General features: G+C 55.1%; 1 protein-coding gene across 1 annotated transcript; it reads right to left on the reverse strand.

Annotated features, from left to right (window-relative positions):
• Positions 1–9,001: 9,001 nt before the first annotated feature.
• Positions 9,002–12,992, reverse strand: GNG7 (G protein subunit gamma 7; the record flags this gene model as incomplete). The annotated part of the gene is made up of 2 exons (XM_084248668.1): positions 9,002–9,127; positions 12,912–12,992. The coding sequence occupies 2 exons, from the start codon at positions 12,990–12,992 to the stop codon at positions 9,002–9,004; spliced, it is 207 nt and encodes a 68-aa protein (XP_084104794.1).
• Positions 12,993–20,480: the final 7,488 nt, after the last annotated feature.

Genomic DNA, 20,480 nt, shown 5'->3' on the forward strand with positions numbered 1-20,480 from the left:
GCAGGGCTTTTCCCGAATCTTCTCCAGGGCAGGAGCTCGCCTGCTCCTGCTCACAGCCTACATCGCACCTGGAATGTGAGACTTCGCAAGGGGGGTGTAACCGCGGCTGACTCCAAAATCCTAATGGAGTAAGTAAATAATGGCAGATATTTGCAACTGCTTGCTTTCTTGGCGGTAGAAGAGTGGAGTTAGAAGGCATCGTTGAGGTTGCCTGCGGAAACCGAAAGGATGAGAAGGGATGAGGTTGCTCTATGAGGTCATAGAGCCGGGGTGGGGGGGGGCAGGGCTGGGGTCGAGACCCTGGACACCTGTTGGCTGGCCCATTTCTGCACCTCGCCGCCCTGCCCTGACTCGGTGCAGGCTGACAGACGGCCTCTGACTAGAGGGAAATTTCTTACTCAACCATGGGCTTGGAGTTTTTCCCAGAGTGATACATTTTGGCAAGAAAGGGTGCCACTTCCTTAGCTCCGCTGGCCGACTGGCCGACGAGGCCTTGCGTCACTCTTTCCACTGTAAACCCCGTGCTGACTTCTACACACTGGCCACATGTGTATAGAAGAAAGTGCTGAACCTGACGTGGCCACCCAGGGGGAATCCCTTCTCCCCGCCACATCTGGAGACTTCACTGCTGCCTCCAAGCCCCTAATGTGGGATGTTTTTCTCATCTCTCTGGATCCCTGGTGGAGACTGAATCCTGAGCCGGCCTCGCTGGCTGCTTGGGCTGCAGAGCCCCAGCAACCTCCTGAAAGACTTTCTTGGGGTCATAGACACTAGCCGGAGGATGGAGCTGGAGCGCAGGCTGGATTCTGGAGGAGGGAGGACCCTGACAGAGGGATTTGACGTGGGCAGAGAGGGGCAAAGACAGAAGTCCTAGCAGAAGGGATTAAAGTCATGTCTTAGATGAGCATGTCTTCTGCACCACAGCCTTATACAAGTCTCCTCTACAGTTTCTTCAGGTGAAAACAAACCAATTACGGGCCTCCCTGATGGCGCAAGGGGCTAAGTCTCAGCACTATGAAGCTATTGGCAGCCACTGCAGCACGAGTTTGATCCCTGGCCAGGGAGCTGACCCATATGGCAAGGCAGACCTCTCCTTCTTCCTGCTGCTCCCCTCAGCAGTGTCTTTCAGTCAGTCTGCCTGTTCTGTTCCCCACTCTGTCCCTGGTGAGTCCTCTCAACCCCCCACACCTGTGACCTCTACCCCAGCTCTTGTATGCATAAATAAATCTTTAAAAAAAATTTCTTTTGGAGAGAGCACAAAGCCTCTAAGGAAGCTCTAGGGTCATTTATGGACTTGGGTTTAGCGCTAATACCTTAACCCAGTATACATGCCACAGGTCTCATCTCCCCATTACGCACTGTTCAGGGCTTCGTGTTCAGACTTGAAAAGAATGAGTAAGTGTGAGGTGCTGGGACAGCGCCGCACTGCGGACCTGGGGGTGGGGTGGGGGGGCTGCCGTGCTGGCTGGTGGTATCGGAACATCTTGAAAAAGTGATCCTGCATTAAATATTAACTTCTTCATTTCATAAATAAAATGCAGTCATGTTGATTTGAAAGGGACAGGATTTTTTTTTTTTTTAATTTACACCCTCTCTTGAGCAAAGACATCCTGTGAAGTAGAACTCAAGTGAGCATTTGCTTCGCAGTTCTTGAAAAGTAGGTTGCAAATGCAGAGAGGGCTAGAGCCCTGGCTCTGAACACACAGGTTTCTGCAGGGAGGGCGTGCTGGCCTGGGTTTGCGGGCCCAGGGCACTGCCTAGCTGAATGAATGCTCTGCTGTGGCCTCTTGAAGTTCTAAATGGCTCTGCACCAGGGGCCCTGCACATTCTCTAGCGGGTCCCATGGAGAGAGGTGACTCAGACTTCACCCTCTCTCCTCTGTGGTTTCAGTGAACTCATGGGTTGAAGGGGAAGATTCTGAAAATGATGTTGGTGTCCTGGGCTTGGGGAGTGACTCAGATCGTTTTGCATTTGAATTTCTTTGTTTCACATTTCAAACGTTTTAGTTTACTCTCTTTGTACTAGAATACTCACTCTGACTCTTGTCTTCCTGACCCCAGGACAGTTCTTCCTGGCTTTCTCAGCACGACCTTTTAGCCCCCCTTTTCACCCGCCACCCCCTGCCCTTCCCCCACAGCCATTCCTGCAGTTTCCTGCATCAGACTCCCAAGCTCCCCACGTTGGAGCCATCGCTTCTCCCCTCCCCCGCCCCCCACTTCCAGGTGAACACCAAGACCTTCCAGTTCCATGGGACGGCGGGAACAAAGGACCATAAACTAAGCAGCTAAAAATAACAGAAATCGGTTCTCACAGTTCTGAGGGCCAGAGGTCTGAGATCAAAGTGTCAGTAGTGTTGATTCCTTCATGAGGTCTCAGGGAAAAGCCCACCCACTCCCCAGCTCAGTGGTGCCAGCACCCTAAGGCTTGTACACACTCTCAGTCTCCATCTTTCCTCACGGGGCCTTCTTCCCTCTCGTGTGTCCCCTCCATGTCGTTGGATCCAAATCTCCTTCTTTCTTTCACAAGGACACCAGTCATTGGATTTACCCGTCGTCATCTGGAAGGGCTTCATCTTAACTTGGTGGCATCTGCAAACACCCTGTTTGCAAATAAGATCCCATTCCCAGGTATTGAAGGGCAGGACTTGAACATAGATTTCAGGGGGACACAATTTAACCCAATACACTAGCCCAGTTCAAGCTCCTCTCTGAAGTCTTCCCAGACCCCATGTCTCTGGGGAGGAGGAGGGAGGAGAGTGATGACGTCTAAGCATTTTGACAGACCCTCGGTGTTTGGTGGGAAAGCTGTGAAGTGTTTCTGTTGCAGTGGGTTAACCACGGAGACCCCAAAGATCACATCCACCTGGATCACTAAGTAACCTTATTTGGGAATAGGGTTTTTGCAGATGTCATTCATCCTATTCAGGTGAGGTCATGCTGGGCTAGGGTGGCCCTAAATCCAGTCCTTCCGATAGGAGAGACACGCAGGGAGGCTTGGAAGAGAAAGTGGTGACTTCCGGGCAGCAGTCGGAGTGATGTAACCACCAGCTGAGGAATGCCATGGTGGGCAAAGGCCGGGAGGCTCCTCCCCAGTTTCCAGACCTGCATAAAGGTGTGACCCGAGAGGGACTCTAGGTTGTGATGGTGACACGGGCTTCATGTGCCACTCCCCTACTTAGGGGGCCAGTACACCTCCTCCCCTCAACTCTGCCAGCACCAAGTGGCCAGGCCCTGAGGCCCACCTCTTCCTGCTGCGCCGGGGCAGAACGTCTGCATTGGGCACTGCGTCCAGCTGAGCTGGGGGCTGACGTCTGGAGTCACTCACGGGGCTGTTCATTCTATGGCTTCTGCCAAATGTGCAAAGTCACGCATCTGAAATCCTAAGAATCGCCCATGCCCTAGGCACCCTCCCCTTCCCCAGCCCGAATGTTTACCATCTCCGTAGCGTAGCGTTGGTTTTTCCAGGCTGGCACAGAGCTGCATCCGCAGCCTCTTCACACTGGCTCCTTTCCCTATCTCCTGCTGGCTCCAGCCTCTGGAGGCGCCTCATCCTGGCTCAGGCCCCTCCTCCAGCCCCGCAGCCAGCAGGTTCCCCGACCCTCTCCTCCCTCTGTGAGGACCCTCAGGGGGATCCAGGATCCTCCCATCTCAGGGGCCTCAACTCAGTCCTACCTCAAAGTCCCTTGACCATGTGAGGTGATGTGGAATCAGGTCCTGGGCCCGGGACACGGAGCTCCGTCGACTGCACAGCGAGGCTTTTGCTCTAGGGCCGCAGGTGAGAGGCGTTGCTCGGGAGGGTTTCCGGGGCAAGTAGGCCTCGCTCAGTTTTTGGAGCCCCAGTATTCCTGCACGAGGTCGCAGGGGGCTCCTTACCCCACTGAGCAGGCTCCAGTGTGGGCGCCGCTGCCTCTGCCCTCTCCCCGGTGCTGCGGGCCCGAGACCCTCCAGGCTCTGACTGTTGGGAGAACTGCCTCGAGCATTCCTTCCACGGTGGTTTATGGCTGCGTGTTTTGGTTTCTCTTGGGTAAACACCTACCAGTGGAACTGCTGGGTCATAGAGGGGGTGTGTATTTAATTTTATAAGAAACTGCCAGAGCTTGCCCCAAAGTGGCTGCAGCATTTCACATTCCTACCAGCCAGCTCCGCACCCTCAGCCGCGCCCAGCTTTTCAATCTTAGCCATTCGGTGTGTGTTAGGAGGACTTTTTTTTTCTTTTTGTGGTGAAGATACTTCACATAAAAGGTACCATCTGAGCCATGTTTAAGTGCTCAGCTCGGTGGCAGTAAACACTCATGCTGCTGTGCAGCCGTCCTGTCCGCCCTCTCCAGAGCTTTCTCATCACCCCAGACTGAAGTTCCTTCCCCATTCAGCGCTAGCCCCCTCCGTCCCCCAGCCCCAGGCACTCCACCTTCTTCCTGTCTATAAATGTGACTCCCAGGCCCTCCTGGGAGTGGAATCCCAGTGGCTGTCCGTCTGCTTTATTTCACTCAGCATCCACGCTGTAGCTTATGTCAGAATTTCCGTCCTCTTGTGAGCCTGAATAATGCTCCAGTGTGAGGCCGGACACACCACGTGGCTCCATCCACCCGCGTGGACTCTGGGTGGCGTCCACCTCGTGCCAGCTGCAGGTCGTGCTGCCGCGGACTCGGGTCTCTGCTGTCTACTCAGGAGCCGCCTGAGGGATCATGTGCTGTTGTACGTTTAGGCTTCAACCTGTCTTTGAACTTACAGTTTTCAATATGGAGGGGATAATTTCTATGTAGTTGAATGTGGAACTGTCTCACACAGAGAAGATTCTCTGCTTCCAGGTCAGAACCATCCTGCTGACTCTTGGGCCTCCCTGGTAGCGCAGGGTTAAAGTCTCAGAGCTATCAAGCTATCAGCAGCCACTGTGGCATGAATTCGATCCCTGGCGAGGGAGCTACCCATATGGCGCAGCAGACCTCTCCTGTCTCGCCCGCCGCTCCCCTCAGCAGTGTATTTCAGTCAGTCTGCCTGTTCTGCTCCCCACTCTGTCTCTGGTGAATTCTCTCACCTCCTGCACCTCTGGCCTGTACCCCAGCTCTTCTGTGCATTAATAAATACATCTTTTAAAAAAATAAATAAAAACCTAACTCTTTATGGGGCGATGTGGCCTGGGGCTCTGACCCACTTGACCTTTTCCTGGGAGTCCATGGTCGTCAAGGGTGGTCTCTGGGAGACTGGAGGGTAGGTGACAGGCCAAAGAGTGAGGTGAAGCTCCTCCCAGGCTCTGAGCCCAGGGAGATGGAGGCACAGTCCACGGGCCATGCCAACCAGACATGACCTAACCCGGCAGTGCGCGCTCCCAGCATCCATCTCTGTGGACGGCCTCGCCTCCTTATTCCCCTCAAAACAAGCCAGAAAGCCCCTCAAAGCTGAAAATCACTCCTTCGCACTGCTGCCTGCAGTTGTGCTGCCTCTTTGCTGACAGGCGAGGGGCCGGGGCTAGGGGGGCAGTCCCTCCCTTCCAGGGGGGCCAGGCCCCCCTGGTCTGCCCCAGCCCCCAGGGAGGGAAGGACGGGCCCACAGCCAGGAGAAAAGGAAAACTAAGCCTTTTATTGTAGATTGATTCACTTTGTATTAACAATTCCACACAATATTAAAACACTGAGAGAAAGTAGGTGTGGCACACAAGGAATTATTTTTTAAAAATCTGAAATAAAAACTACCGGGACATCCAAACGCAGAGGGGGTAGAACCTGCTAGAACCACAGATTGCTTCTGCAAGCCGGGACCTGGTCTTCACATTTGGCAATGGTTTCCGTGGACAGACAAGAAAGCGGGCAGTGTCCGATATATGGCTTCGTTTCGGGGAGCCCGTGGCATGCTGGCTTTTTGTAGGTCTTCTTGAAGGGCCAGTGACCTTTGGTGGCCCCACCTTGGCTCCGAACCTGCCCCCAGTCACTCTCGGCCTGGTGGGTCCCTGGCCTTTGCCTGCCGCCCTCCCTGAGCGCAGGCGGGATTCTTCAGATGGATGAGAGGCCTGGGGGTCCAGCGTCCCGTCCCCCGGCATGGTGGCACCAAAAAGGGCCTTGGGAAAGGAAGAGACACCACATAGCCTGGGTCCCAGGCTAGCCTGGAGGCCAGAGGCCACTGCCCACTCACTTAATCCCTGGCCTGGAGGTCATCTTGGAAGATGGGGGAGGGGTGTGTGTTCTAGCTCCTTCCTGGAGTGGGGGGGAGCGGGAGGAGCCCCAGAGGCCACTGGGTGGGGTGGGGGCCCCTCGGGAACACTGAGACACGGTGAGGAGAAGGGGATACTCCCTCCCCGCCTGTGTGCCCTTCAACCCCGGGAATGGAGGAGGGACGCTGGTTTCCCGAGGCCCTTGCTGCCACCACACCATTGCCCAAGCACCCCAGAAACCATGTTTTCATCCCGGACACGGGGCAAGCATAGCCGACGCCTCCAGTCTACACTGTGGACACTGAGATTCACTCAGAAAGGGAGAAAGGGAGAAAGGCCTTTTCCCTCAGCCAGAAGGAAATCTGCCACGGCTTCTGCCAACTGCCACCTCCCTGGGGTCTGAGGACGAGGCACCACCTGGTCACCAGCTCAGGGGCCGGGCGGGCACCTGGGGGTGCTGAGCAGGTGTACAGAGGAGGGTGGCTGGCCCGTCCTCACCTTCTCCGGACCTCAGTGCCCCCAGATGCGTGGCCCCCCGGGGCCTCAGATCTCTTTGAGAGGCCCTCTCTGGTGCTCCGGCCCCTCCTCCAGGGCTTGGGGTCAGTTAGTGGCTCAGTCCAGAGGAGGCAGCGGGACAATGAGCTTGGGTTCAACTCCACCACCCTTCGTCCAGTGGTCCTAGAGTTTTTTGGCTTATCCGGGGTCACTCCAGTGGGGACAAAGGTGGGGCTGGGCTTGGCACAACTGGCTGGGGAAGGGGCAGAGAGAGAAAGAGAGGTCTGGACTCTTGGGGGCTCCTGACCCTGAGTTCGGGACCTCCCATACTCCTTGGGGCCTGTGGCCAGAGGGCCTGGGACATCGGGCATTACAGGAGGAAGGGCCAGCATGCAAGTATGTGACTGGGCTCAAGGGATTAAGGCCTCTTTCACAGAGCAAAGGGGGTGCACTGGTCACCAGTTCCCCAGATGGCTGGTGGGAGGGCCGAGGAGGTGGGGTTCACCCTTGTCGGCACGCATGCGTGGCCTGGATCGTGCTCTGCCGTCCTGCCAGGCACGATGGCTCCCTGCCCAACGAAAAGAGCCTTCAGCATTCGGGAGCCTTTGTGGCTTCCTTTGTCCGACTGCAGGTTTGGAGAAGCCAGTCTCCCCAAAGCTCCTGGTGCTCCCGGACCGGCCGAGAGAGAGCAGGGTGCTGGGGAGAAAGACTTGGCCCTACAGTCTGTACCCTCTGGGAGCCAGCCCACCTGGAGGGCACCCTCCACTTGCAGCCCCCAAAGCCTTCTTAGGTTTGTCAACAGCTGACCCTTGGCACCGCCTGAGGGGCTCAGGGCACGCAGAAGCGCTGGCAGGTCAGGGCTTTGGCCCCGGCCCTGTGCCTGCGTGATTCCTCTGCCTGGAAGGTGAAGACCCAGGCCTAGGGCCTGCAGGACCCTCCGAGTGTGGGCCCTGGTGCTCTGACCTCCACGGGGGGCGCAGGGCAGCGCTGGGCTGCCTCCTCCCCCCACTGTCTACCTCCAGGCCCATCGGGTGGTGAGGGACAGCACAGGCAAGGACCCCGGGTTGCGGGTGGGGCCCTGGAGGTGTGGGCAACACTGGCAGGTGTGGGAGGGGGCACAACAGACTCTTCACACTCCTGCTCCTTTGACGGTCAACTTCGTAATAGAGGAAAAAGTGGTTTAGATAAAAGCGCCACCTTGCTTCCAACCTTCAATCCATGACATCTTTAATTTCCGTCCACCAGGTTGAGTGATGAATTCGACTCGCAGCACATCTCACTTCCTCCAACCAGAAGTTCCGCGCTGTTTGGGGTGTGAAAGTGAAACGTCCCCGAGTCTGGGGGTGGGAGGAGCAGAGCTGCCAGTGGGTTTCGTTTTTGGAACAAAAGAGCTCATCTCTGCAGCCTTCAGAACAGCTTATAGATCATTTGCAGGTGCTGAAGTCCAGGCGGCCCCCCAGCAGCCCCCCCACCCCCATTGCACTGTGGCTGTTCTGCTTGGAAAACGGCCACAGCGATGCGTGGACGTGGACAAAAAGGAGGCGCCAGATCCGATCACTCACGCATGGCAGAGCACAGCAGAGCACAGCAGGTTCCTGAGGAGAGGGCGGGGCCTGTGGCGTGTCTGTTAGTGGCACATGCCACAGAATTGTCATGTGTTGGGGTGACACTCGCTGACACAGGGTGAGTTTCACAGACAACACACCCCTCCTGGCTCTGCCTCCCTCCTGGCCCCTAAAATCCATCTGTGTATGGTTACACCAAGATTAGCTGTTAGTTCAGCCATGAAAACCTGATTTTAGCAGTATGGAAAAACAAGTTTTTAAATGAAAAGGAGAGATTTTACCAAAAAGTTCCTTATGTCCCCCACTCCCACCCCACTACCCAATTTCCCTCTGCTTGAAAAATAAAAATAAAATAGAGCATCGAGGCAGCAAGCTGGTCAAAGTCTTTTCACAAATGGCCAATTGTACGGGACTGACCTGGCCGGGGGCCTGGCTTGGTGTGCACGCACCTGCTCCTGCCCCCTCTCCCGCCCAGAGGGGCTCAGGCCACAGTCCGGGCAATGGAGAGTCTTAAAGAATCGTCACCATGTCGGGCATTTCAGTTATTCCTGACGGGGAGCGGCTGTGAGGCCACTGCCTTCTCTCCGGCCCATGAGAGGGCTGCGCCGTCAGGCCTGGAAACCCATTGAGACCCAGAGGGCACCGACGGGAAACTGTGTGCCCGTGGTTTGGAACTGAAAATGCTGGGGGCTTGAACTGTTTGGCTTGGGCTACGTGCTGAACGATGCCCTGACTGAGCCAGAGAGAGACAGCGAGTGAGAGACAGCGAGAGAGGAGTCGAGCACACGAGGAAACAGCTATAGGATAATACAAGGCTTCTTGTCTTTAAAGGGGTTCTCGGAGGCAGGGACGCCAACCAGCAGGGGGTCATTCCGGGCATGCTGCTCACAGTAACTCATGAGTTCCGACGAGGCTTTGGAGACCTGTGTGCAGGCACAAGGACAAGAGGAAGATAAGAGGGGCTGATGGGGCCTCCCTGGCGGCCTGGGGGTTCAGTCTCTGGCTATCACCACCACGTCTGAGTTCGATCCAGGCCAGAGAGCTACCCACATGGCTCAGCAGACCTTTCCTGACTCGCCCGCTGCTCCCCTCAGCAGTGGATTTCAGTAGATCTGCCTGTGTTCTGCTCCCCACTCTCTCTGGTGAATCCTCTCACTGCCTGCACCTCTGGCTTGCACCCCAGCTTTCCTATACAAAAATAAATAAATCTTTTTTTTTTTTTTTAAAAAGAGGGGCTGATGGTCCTATGTCTGCAGCAGCATGGCCAGGACAGCTATAAGGTGGACACCACCCAAATGTCCATTCATGGAGGAGGGACACACACATTGTGTCTCTCCACATGGCTCAGCCACGGAAAGGGGGGCAGCTCTGACACTTGACACCATGGAAGGGACCCTGAACACACAACACTCAGGGAGAGAACCAGACACACAAGGCCACGCGGTGTGAGTCCTTGACGAGAAACGTCCAGGACAGGCACAGCAACAGAGAGGGGTTCATGGTGCCAGGATCTGGGGTGACTGCTGATGGAGATGGGGCTTCTTTTGGGGAGGATGGAATAATCTGGAATTAGAGGTAATAGTTGTTTAACACTGAAAGTGATAAATATCATGACTGGTAACTTTTGTTACGAGTATTGTACCACGGGCGGACCTCCCTCAGCAGAAGGGATCAGATTCTGAACAGCCCAGGTCAAGGCGAGGTGGGACCCCCTTCGGGATTATCTAAATCTCTATCCCCACCACAGGGAGGACCTGCCTGGACATGGTCATGATCAATGGGGGATGGGAGCTTCTGAACCAGTCAGGGTCCCGGTAACCCAGGCAGGAGGCTGGCACTTAGGGCCACGGCATCCGGGTTCCCCGAGGAGGAGGAAGGTGATGAGAGTGGGTCCACCTTATCCTAGGAAAGTTGATGTGGGGGGGAAAGGGGCATTTAGGGAGGTCTGTGGGGTCATAAAAGGGGGGCCCCCCTGCTGGCTGCCGGCAACCATGCACCTCCTTCCTCCTGGCCACGCAGTTGGAGGTGCTGTGTGCGGTGCCTTCCCCTCTGCCTGCCCAGTCAGGCTGGGGTTTCAGGTCTCTGGAAATGGGGGTGCCTGGACCTCATCTCTGTGGTGGGAACTGTCTCTCTGCAGAACAGCACCCCTTTGTCAGCGCCCCCCTCTGCTTTCGCGCCTGTAGGGCAGACAGCGGGGGGCGGGGGCAGGGTAAGGGAAGCTGAGGCCGGGATGACAGCAAGGGCTGAACACGGTCCTGGTGTCTGCCATCTCTGGGGGCCCTGCATCCCAGGCCCAAGCCCCCGGGCCCCGAGGAGCACCAGCTCGCCCTGGACGCGGGGTCCGCAGCCTTGTTCTGGGTCTGGCCAGTCGGCCGGGCACAGCACCCAGGGGGGCGCCCGCCTCTGGCTGCCACTCTGGGCCGCTGCCTTTGATGAGTCCCATCAGCTCTGGTTTCTGGAGCTGTTTGGAAAGCAGCCCTCCCGAGGACAGAAATAGCCTCTGCACCCTGGAAATAGCTGGCGTGGTGGCTTTGGCGTGAGGGCTCCGGCCCAGGCACTGACAGGAAGGCTCTGGCTCCGGATGCCGGGGCCGCCCTGCGCCCAGGCCTGCGAGGGCCTCTCATTAGCTCAGACGCGCTGGTGCTCTGCGGTTCTGGTGGCCGTTCTGGGCTCTGGGAGGAGAATGGGTCACGTCCTGACTTCCCCCCATCCCGACTTTCAAAGGGGCGGCGGGGGCTCCTCCTGAACTTCAAACGGGAGGGATGAATCATGGCTGTCCTGGGCAGGGGGCTGGCGCTGGCTCACTAAAGGAAAACCACTTCACTGGGGCTTTCTCTTTCTTCAGCCCCAGGAATGCTTTGCATGCTCAGAGTTCTGGAACATTCAGACAGCCTGTGGGAAGCATCCCTCCCCTGGGGGCTGGAGGGGCCTCCTCCCCACCTGGCCGGGCGCATCAGAACTGCCCCACGGCCTTCCGCAGCCTGGCTGTCAGTGCAGGCCTGGCCAGGCCAGCTGCCCTCTCCGAGGACCACCAGCAGGGGCTGGGGACCGGCAGGTGCTAAGGAGTGAGGTCGGAACAGAAACACGGGTGAAGGGTGATTTATGTGTCCACTTGGCTGAGTGATGGAACCCAGGTGTTTGGTCAAACGTGTTTAGATGTGTGAATGTGTTTTTAGATGAGACTGAGATTTAAACGAGGGGACCCTGTGTAAAGCAGATGCCCCCGGGATGCAAGGTTGGGGGTGCCTCCCATCCACTGAACACCCTCTGAAAAGAGACTGAGGGCTCTGGAGTGGGAGGAATTGGAATTCTGTACCAGTCAGCCGTGGGGTTCAGCTGGGGGTCCCCTCCCCTCTCCCTCCTGCCCCCCCGGCTTCCAGTCTGCCGGGCCTCCAGTCCAGCCAGGCCTCCAGTCTGGAGGCCACAGTGGGGAGTCTCCTGGGGCCGCCACCACTGACTAAACCTCAAAGGCCTGCGGGACAAGGCAGAGCTGGAGCCGGGCAAATCCAGAAGCCGAACCACCTGGGTCTTTAAACAGAGACTCGGCCCTCACCCAGTCACCTGCAGGCTGGCCGGGGCCGCGGGGGCCCTGCATGTGTGCTCAGGGCTCAGAAAAGCGTCAGAGGCTTTTCTCAAGCAGGGGCCATGGCTGGCCCACCTGGCTCATGCTCTCTGAAAGGGGAAACTTCTGAGTCTAGATGTGCTGGTGTCCCCCGTGGTCTTCAAATTCACCTACGTACACACAATGCGTGTCCCCCCACATAGGAACATCACTGGGCGTGAAAAGGGGGGCAGCTCTGACACTCGCTACCACAGGGAGGGCCCCTGCACAGACGACGCTCAGGGAGAGAAGCAGACACACGAGGCCACGCGGTGTGAGGCCACTGACAGGAAACATCCAGGACAGGCACAGCCACAGGTAGAGAGTGGGTTCATGGTGCCAGGGGCTGGGGAGCACTGCCAGTGGGATGGGGCTTCTTTTAGGGGTAATGGAATATTCTGGAACTAAGAAAGAAGTGGTGACTGTACAACACTGTGAATGTATTAAATGCCACTGAGTCATGCACTTTGAAATAAACAATTCACTTCATGCTTTGCAAATAATTTAAAAAAACAATTCTGTCGGCAGGGCTGATTGTCGATCACTATCTTATTTTGCTTTGCAAGTCGTGGTTCCTGACAGGTTAAGCATCTTTGAGCAGGAACTGCTGTCCTTTTCTTTTTCTTTTCCTTTTTTTTTGGCATAAAAAGCAAACATGCTTATTTCCAAGAATTCAAACAATGCAGAGAGCAGATGATGAGAAGCCCTCCGTCCGCTCTTCCCTGGGCCCTGCCTCCAACCTCTATCTGCGACAGTCTTAATGCGGAAGGGGGCTGAGCAGACGGGGCCAGGGGGCAGGAGAGAAGGTGCCTGTTTCGTGCTGACCCTTCTGGCACGACCAGGGCAGCTTTCTGGGGGCTCTGCAGGGCAGGGCCCCAAGGCCGGGCAAGCCCGCCTCGCCACTGGCCACATCGGAGGGCACCATACCCCACAGCACAGGCTCATACCTGCTCCTCTTTCCACAAGGAAACGGAGGTGTCGGGAAGTTCATGGGGTCTCCCAAAGTCACACAGACAGGTGCAGGCAGAGAGGAAACCCCTTCCTCCCGCCAGCCTCTCACCTGGGGTTGCTGGGGCTCCGGCTCCGCGCCGCCCTCCCCTACTCACCTTGATGCGCTCGATCCCGGCCTCGATGCGGAGCTGCTCCACCAGCTTCCGGGCCTGGGCTATGTTGTTAGTGGCTGACATTGTCTGCCATCAGCTCTGGGCCCCGGCGTCCAGAGAGCTATGGGGGAAGCAGAGGGAGTGAGCTGACTCAGGAAGCCCAGGGGTAGACAGCTGAGGGGGGAGCCAGACACCCCCTTCTGGAGGTCTCCCTAGGTTGGATCGTTCCCTGTAAGGGGTTATCCTGGGCAATGTGGGGTCCTGAGCAACATCTCTACTCCTACCCATTCACCAGGAGCACCCCACTACTGAGGACCACACAAGTCCCCTGACACCCAGATGAGGCACAATGGAGGCGAATTACCTGGGGACATTATGCATTGTGGGCCCCACATATGTACCCCTTCCCTGGAAGATCTGGGTCTATTTCCTCCCTCCCTCTCTCTTCCTTTTTCTTTCTCCCTCCTGCAAACTGGCGCAAAGAATGGCTGACATCGTGGGCCATGGCTTTGGCAACCAGTGTGTCCAGTCAATGGCACCATGTGTCCATGGAGGCCTCTGGACTCAGATGCTGGGTTAGATTTGCCACTCATCGGCTCCAGGCCACCTTCCTCAGCCTAGGCTGGCTGTCCCTGGTCCTCACTCCCGCTGCCTGGGCCAAACAGGAGCAACATGTGATTAGCTCTTGGTGTCTGTGTGGGAGTGGCTTGGGGCTAATCACAGACTGGGTACAGTCAGAAGCCCAGGAGGGTGAGAGAATTCACCAGAGCCAGAGCGGGGAGCAGAACAGGCAGACTGACGAAATACACTGCTGAGGGGAGCAGCAGGAGCTGCAGGAGAGGTCTGTGTGCCATGTGGGACCCTCGCTGGAGGCTGGGGATTGAACCGGCGCTGCAGAGGCTGCGGGCAATTTTGCAGCCCAGCGCTTGACCGCTGAGCCATCAGGGAGGCCCGGAAGGGAAATTTAAAAAAAAGATCTGTCTGTCTATCTATCTATCTATCTATCTATCTATCTATCTATCTATCTATGCATGCATACAAGAACTAGGGTGTAGGCCAGAGGTGCAGGGGTTAAGAGGATTCACCAGAGACAAAGTGGGTAGCAGAACAGGCGGATCCACTGAGATACACTGCTGAGGGGAGCAGCGGGGAGACAGGAGAGGTCTGCTGCGCCATGTGGGTCAGCTCCCTGCCTAGGGATCCAGCTCAGGCCATAGCAGTGGTAGTGCTGAGAATTAACCGATAGGCCACAAGGGAGGCCGGGGAAGGAAGACTGAGAGTTGGGGATCACCAAAGGTTGAAGGAGTTTGCATGTTGTGCAGGATTTTCCAGCATTTTCTGATATATTGGGGCTCAAGCTCCTCTATTTTCTTCTAGGGTGGCCATAACAAACAACCACAGACTGCATGGCTTACAGGAATCTGTTCTCTCACATTCTGGAGGCCAGAAGCCCACCATCAAAGGGTTATACCGTCTTGCTCCCTCCAGAGATGCCAGGGGAAGGGCCTTCCTGCCATGTCCAGCGTCTGACGTGGCCAGCAGCAGTCCTTGGCTTGCAGCTGCATCACTCAGATCCCTGCCTCTGTCCCCACGTGGCTGCTCCTCTGTGCCCGTGTCCAAACTTCCTTCTAAGGGTCCCTGGCACATTGGGCCAACCAACTCCAGCGTGACCCCCATCTTAACTCATCACATCTGCAAAGACCCGATTTCCAGATAATATCATGTTCTGAGGTTCTGGGTGGATGTAGAACTTGGGGGGGGGCAGCAGTACTATTCATACCACTACAGCTTCCTTGGGTGTGCATGGTACAGATAAACCCTCTCCCTGAACCCTAAGTAGACCTGCAGCTAATCCTGCAGCCGTCTGGTGGGGAGAGCATTTGCTGTTTCTACTGCACCAAACCACATCTATTGATCTGTTTGCTTCTCCAGCAGCCTGCGGAGCTAGAAATCACGATTTAGGAGGGGAAAACACCTCCCCATCAGGAAGGTCAACACTTCATTGTGCCAACGAGTCCCACTTTGCTATTATTGGGAATAATTTTAATTTCAATTTCCTTTCCAAAATATTTTTATTCACTTATTTCCTAATTATATTTAAATTTTGGAATGCCTGTAGAGTCCCATGTAATTGCTGCAATGAGAGAAAGAGAGAGAGAGCTGGTATTCTCAGCACTCAGTTTTCCCAGAGTTAGTATCTTGTAAAACTGTTGTCAGTGTCACAGTCAGGATGTGACATGGATGCAGGGAAGGAGCAGGAAATTCTCCCCACCTCAGGTGGCCATCTCTCACACCCATCCTCACACCCAGGCCCTGGCAACACCGACAGGGTCTCTGCCTCCATATTTTTGTTGCTTTGAGATTATATAAGTGAAACAACATGGTACGTAGCCTTTTGGATTGACTTTTTTTTTTTGCCACTTGGTTTAATTCTCTGGAGAGCCACCTGGGCTATGTGAGACCAGGCCACAGCACCTGGCTGAGCTCCAGAGATGGATAGCATTCCTTTTTCAGGGCCGAGTAGTGTTCCACATCATGGATGTGCCACCATTTAACCCTTCTTTAACTGTTAAAGAACATCTGAGATGATTCCAGTTTGTGGTGATCATAAACAAAGCTACTATAAATACTGGTGTGAATGTAAGTCTGTATTTCTCTGGGATAAATGCTGAGGAGTGTAATTACATGTTTCTTCTTTAAGAAAATGCCAAACTGTTTTTCCAGAGTGGCTGTTCCATTTTATCTTCCCACTAGCAATATAGAGTGATATTCATTTATTTTCATAATTCAGTTATGCAGTTTTTTTTCTGTCCCTTAAGGCAGGAGAAGTTCTACTTCTCCCATCTAATCTTCATTTAGTAAACCCTGGGACAGGGTGTCTCCCTGGGGTGATCTTGACCCCAGGGGACACTGGGCCATGTCTGGGGACATCTATGGCTATCGTGACTGGGGGTGCTCCTGGCATCCAGTGGGTGGGGCCAGGGATGCTGCTCAGCCCTGCACAGTGCCCGGACTTCTTCCTCCCCAGCACCCCACGACCTGGCCTGCGTCCACAAGCTCGCCATGAAGTAGCAGTCTACTCCGCCGTGACACCTCCCATCACTGCCTGCTTTGTAGACAGCAGAGCCAGGTAGTTGCAGGAAAGTGGAGGTGGATTTCAGATGTTCAAAACATTTCCCACTCAGCAATAAAAAGGTATGGATTGTTTGATGTACAGACTATGTTGGATAATTCTCCAGGGAGTTATGTGAAGAGAAAAGGTCAATCCCTGGAGGTTGCCTGGCTCCATTTACAGAGCACTGTTGAGATGACAGGATGGCAGAGGGGGAGGATGGATTCACAGTGGCCAGGGCTGGGGAGTGGGGAGGGGCTGGGAGGAAGAAAGGAGAGCGAGCACCGCGTGGTGCTGACACGGTATCATGATGGTGGTGATGGGTACACGCTCCTGCACAGGTGACGGTAGTGTGCAGGGCTCACACTCACACCCCAGTGCAGCTGAGGAAGGCGGGGGATCGCCTCATTGCCAACGACCCGGTTGGGACATTGACCAAACTCTGACAGATTGTTACCATTGGGGAAAATAGTGGTACAGAAACTTCTCTGTGATTTGTTACAACTGCCTTTGACTCTAAGGCGAGCTCCAAAAAAACGTTTCAGTGAAAATGCCATGCCCTCCACACTGCCTGCCTCCCTTTCCAACAGGCACCCAGGTCCCTTTTTGGGTCAGAAAAGGCTGGTGTGTCTGCTGAGGTCACACAGAATCCTGCGTGTGGGCTTCCAGAGGGCTCTGATTCAGCAAGAGCTTCAAAGCAGCCACAAAACATCCAAGCCCTTGGTTCAGCTTAGAAACACCAAAATTACTCAGTGCTAAATATAGACGCCTACAGTGAACAAACGGGTTGGCCCCGAGGCGTGTTTTCCTTGGAAGACTAAGGAGTCCTCCTCAGCATCTACACTCAGAGGTGTCCACCAACCTGGAGACTCCATCCACCCAGAGTGGACGCTGCCGCCATGGCCCCCCCGTGAGCAGGGACCCTGGAGAACCGTGGGCCCCCCATCCAAGCACAGTCCCCGAGGGCTCCCTTTGGGCTGGCTGAACCCAGATGCTCAGAACGGTGTATTTATACAGAGTGCACGTGTGCTTGCATGCATGCATGCATGCACACACATGAGCGGGCACAGGTGTGTGTTTGTGCACATGCATGCATGTGCATGTACGTATCTGCATGAGCAGCATGTGTGCACACATGCATATGTGTGTGCTGGATGTGAGCTGTGTGTGCATACGTGTATGTGGGTGTATGTGCTTGTATGCATGCATGTTTGTGGGTGTGTGCTTGTGAATGTGCAGTGTGTCAGTGTGCATGTCTGTATGCACAGGCGTGTGTGTACAGGTACACTTGGGTGTATGTGTGCATGTGGGCACTTGTACTTATGTGTACACTAGTGAGTGTTGGGCTGTGAGCACGTATTTCTGTGCACGGGCACAAGCATGTATCTTGATGTGCACGTGTGTGTGTGTGTTTCTGTGTGTGCCTGAGCCCAGGTGTGTGGGTGTATGTGCATGTGAGTGCTGGGGTGCCATGCTCAGACATAGGTTGCATCACAGACCCCCCATGCATCAGGCTCGCCCCTGGCCTGGCATTGTCACAGCTGGTTACTGACTCAGCACCAGTCATGCCCCAGGGACGAGGCCGACTCCAGCAGAATGGGAGGCGCTGAGTCAGCTGGGCACATTCCTTACCAGCTGCCTCCCCACAGAAGGCACGTGATATGCTGGGCACCCTGGTCAGGCCTGGCCTGCCTTGGTTCAGGAGGGCCTTGGAAGGCTCCAGAAGGCCAGCAGGGCCCTGGAGGTGGGGGAGAGGGTGTAGTGGTAGCCTCAGAAAGGAGGGGTGAGGCAGGCAGTCACGTTCCTGACTTGCTCCCAGCTCTGCCTCTATGGGGAGACTGGGTCAGGACTGGCAAGGTCAGGGCACGGCTTGGGGCGAGGCTGATCTAAAAATAGAATCACAGACGCCACCAGGCTGTGGGCTGGCTCCAAATGAAGCACTCAGAAGCCGCACCACGTTTAAGCTGGCTCCAGCAGAAGCTAACATGCAGGACCAAAGCAAGCGAGACGACCACCTCTCCCGCAATAGACAGAGGCTGTGATAATGATACAGGGCGGGTCGTCACCCTGAACTATTACACCCTGAACTCAGGTCTGCGCTGAGACATGAGCTCCAGTGCACACGGGATTAAACAATACCATGGGGAGAGGCAGCGTTTCTCCTGTTGGGCCGGGGGATGGCAAGACTGGGGAACGCCTAGTTTAGAGCAGGTCCCCGGCATCCCTCCCAACACTGGTGACATGAGGGGCAGGTCATTTTCTATGGGACCATCCTGGGAACTGTGGGGTATCCCTAACCCACAATCAATGCCAGGAGGACCCCCAGTGATGGCAACCACAGATGCCCCCAGACATCGCCCAGTGTCCCCTGGCTGCAGGAGCGAAAGCCTCTGTGGCGCTCCCTTATCAGAAGAATATGCAGCTAGAAGAGGTTTGTTTTTGCAAAATGCAAACACTTTATACTGAAAGGATACAGAAGTTTATTTCAAAAGTGGGCTTAACTTTCTTAGCCTTTAAGAAGCCTGTGACTAGAAGGCACACAGGGCCAGAGCTTCCCCTCAACCTCAAGCAGCAACACATCTGAGGGGACAAGATCACGCATCTAGAGGGGGGCCCCTTGGAAGGTGGTTGCCCTGGAAAGTGGCAGATCTGAATTCTTCCCTGGTTCCCAAAACTGTGTGAAAGGTTTGGGGAAAGTTATTCCTGCCTCTGAGCATCACTGAGTTCCTCTGGAATGTCCAGGTCTTTCTCTGCTGTGCCTGCAAAGCCTCAGTCCCCAAGCTCTTGTGCCAGGGAGCAGGGGGTCCCAGAGGCCAGCAGCCAGGAGAGGGCTCTCTTGAGGGGACCTGGGTGACTGTCGTCTATAAACACAGCTGCTGGAGACGGAAGCGAGACACAGAGCCCTGAGCAGCCTGGGCCCGGCCGATGTGGACAGGCTGGTTTGCTGGAAGCAACTGAAAAATGCCTCGCCTCACTGAGCCTGCTTGCCTAAGATGGCCACACCCCTCACCTGCAGAGACCAGGGAGGGTCAGGGAATAGTGAAAAGTCCACCTGGCCTGGGGAGACCGCAATAGAGTGAAGTGATTACATTCAAAATAGGAATGGATGAAATTAGAGGGAGAGCCAGACACCGAGACTCCTGAGAGGTTCTTCATACATGCAAATCCCTTTCCTCATGAGCCAGGTTCAGGTGATACTGGATCCCCTGAAGCTTGGCTACGGGCTCCAAGAGTAAGTGGAGTCCCTTACTCTGCCCTCTGGAGCTGCGCATGCTTCCTGGAGTCCACAGAACTCCCAGGTCTCAGAGAGGGGTGGGGTCATGCCCAGGGACCTCACTCCAAGGGACGAAGGCGGCTGCTGGGTCCTGGTGACACAGCACAGAGCACGCCTAGAAACGGGACTCCTCTGTTCACTCTCGTTCTGCTTTGACCTGGGCCTAAGCTCCCTCAACCGTAAAATAAGAGGGTGTTCACAAAGCTGGTGATGAATCCTGGGTTTGGTGTTCTGTGGTTTTAAGATCATGGTGACCTACATTAATGGCCTCCTCCTACGTGACCTGGACTTTGGATGAAAATCTCTATCTGCAGATTCTGGCTTGCACAACGGTGGCCCCGAGAGCTCACATGGACAAACCCTCCTGCTGAGGCAACTGGGAAAGTCATACAGAATATAGCTACTTCTGCTCGGAGGCACTGGAAGTTTGTTAAGATCGTGGATATGTCCAGCCAGGATCTGGGGGTGGGGGTCACTTTTTCTTAGGGTAAGGGTTTGCTGAGAGGTTGGGAGTAGCCGCACAAGGGATACAGGGTCTGAGATCTGGGACCTTCTAAGGGAGGAAGTTTGGAGAACTCCCCTTTAGTGTGAACTGGGATGACAATGTATACACAGGTCCTTAAAGTAACTTCAGCTGAGTTTTGAATAATCTCAAATCCTAATTCTGGCAGTGCTAGATGCCAGGCAGAAGTAAATATAGATACTCTTTATGAAAATCAACATCATCTGAGGGCCTCCCTGGTGGCACAAGGGGTTAAGCACAGCACTATGAAGCTATCAGCAGCCATTGCAGCGCGAGTTTGATCCCCAGGCAGGGAGCAAACCACATGGTGCAGCAGACCTCTACTGATTTGCTCGCTGCTCCCCTCAGCAGTGCATTTCAGTCAATCCGCCTGTTCTGCTCCCCACTCTGTCTCTAGTGAGTCCTCTCATTGCCACGCCCCTCCCCCCTCCGCCCTTGGCACAGCTGGCCTACATTCCAACTCTTGTATGCATAAATAAACAAAACAAATCCTTAAAAAAAACATCATCTGAGGTTTTAAATTATTTCTAAAAGCAAGTCTGCAGTTCCAATGTCTAGAACACAATTAGAAATAACCAGACATACAAGGATATAAGACCACAGGAACAAAAATCCACAGAAATAATGAGCAGTACAAACAGACCCACAGGCATTTCATACACT

This window comes from Talpa europaea (genome assembly GCF_964194135.1).
Source record: "Talpa europaea genome assembly, chromosome: 12".
Classification (NCBI taxonomy): Eukaryota; Metazoa; Chordata; class Mammalia; order Eulipotyphla; family Talpidae; genus Talpa; species Talpa europaea.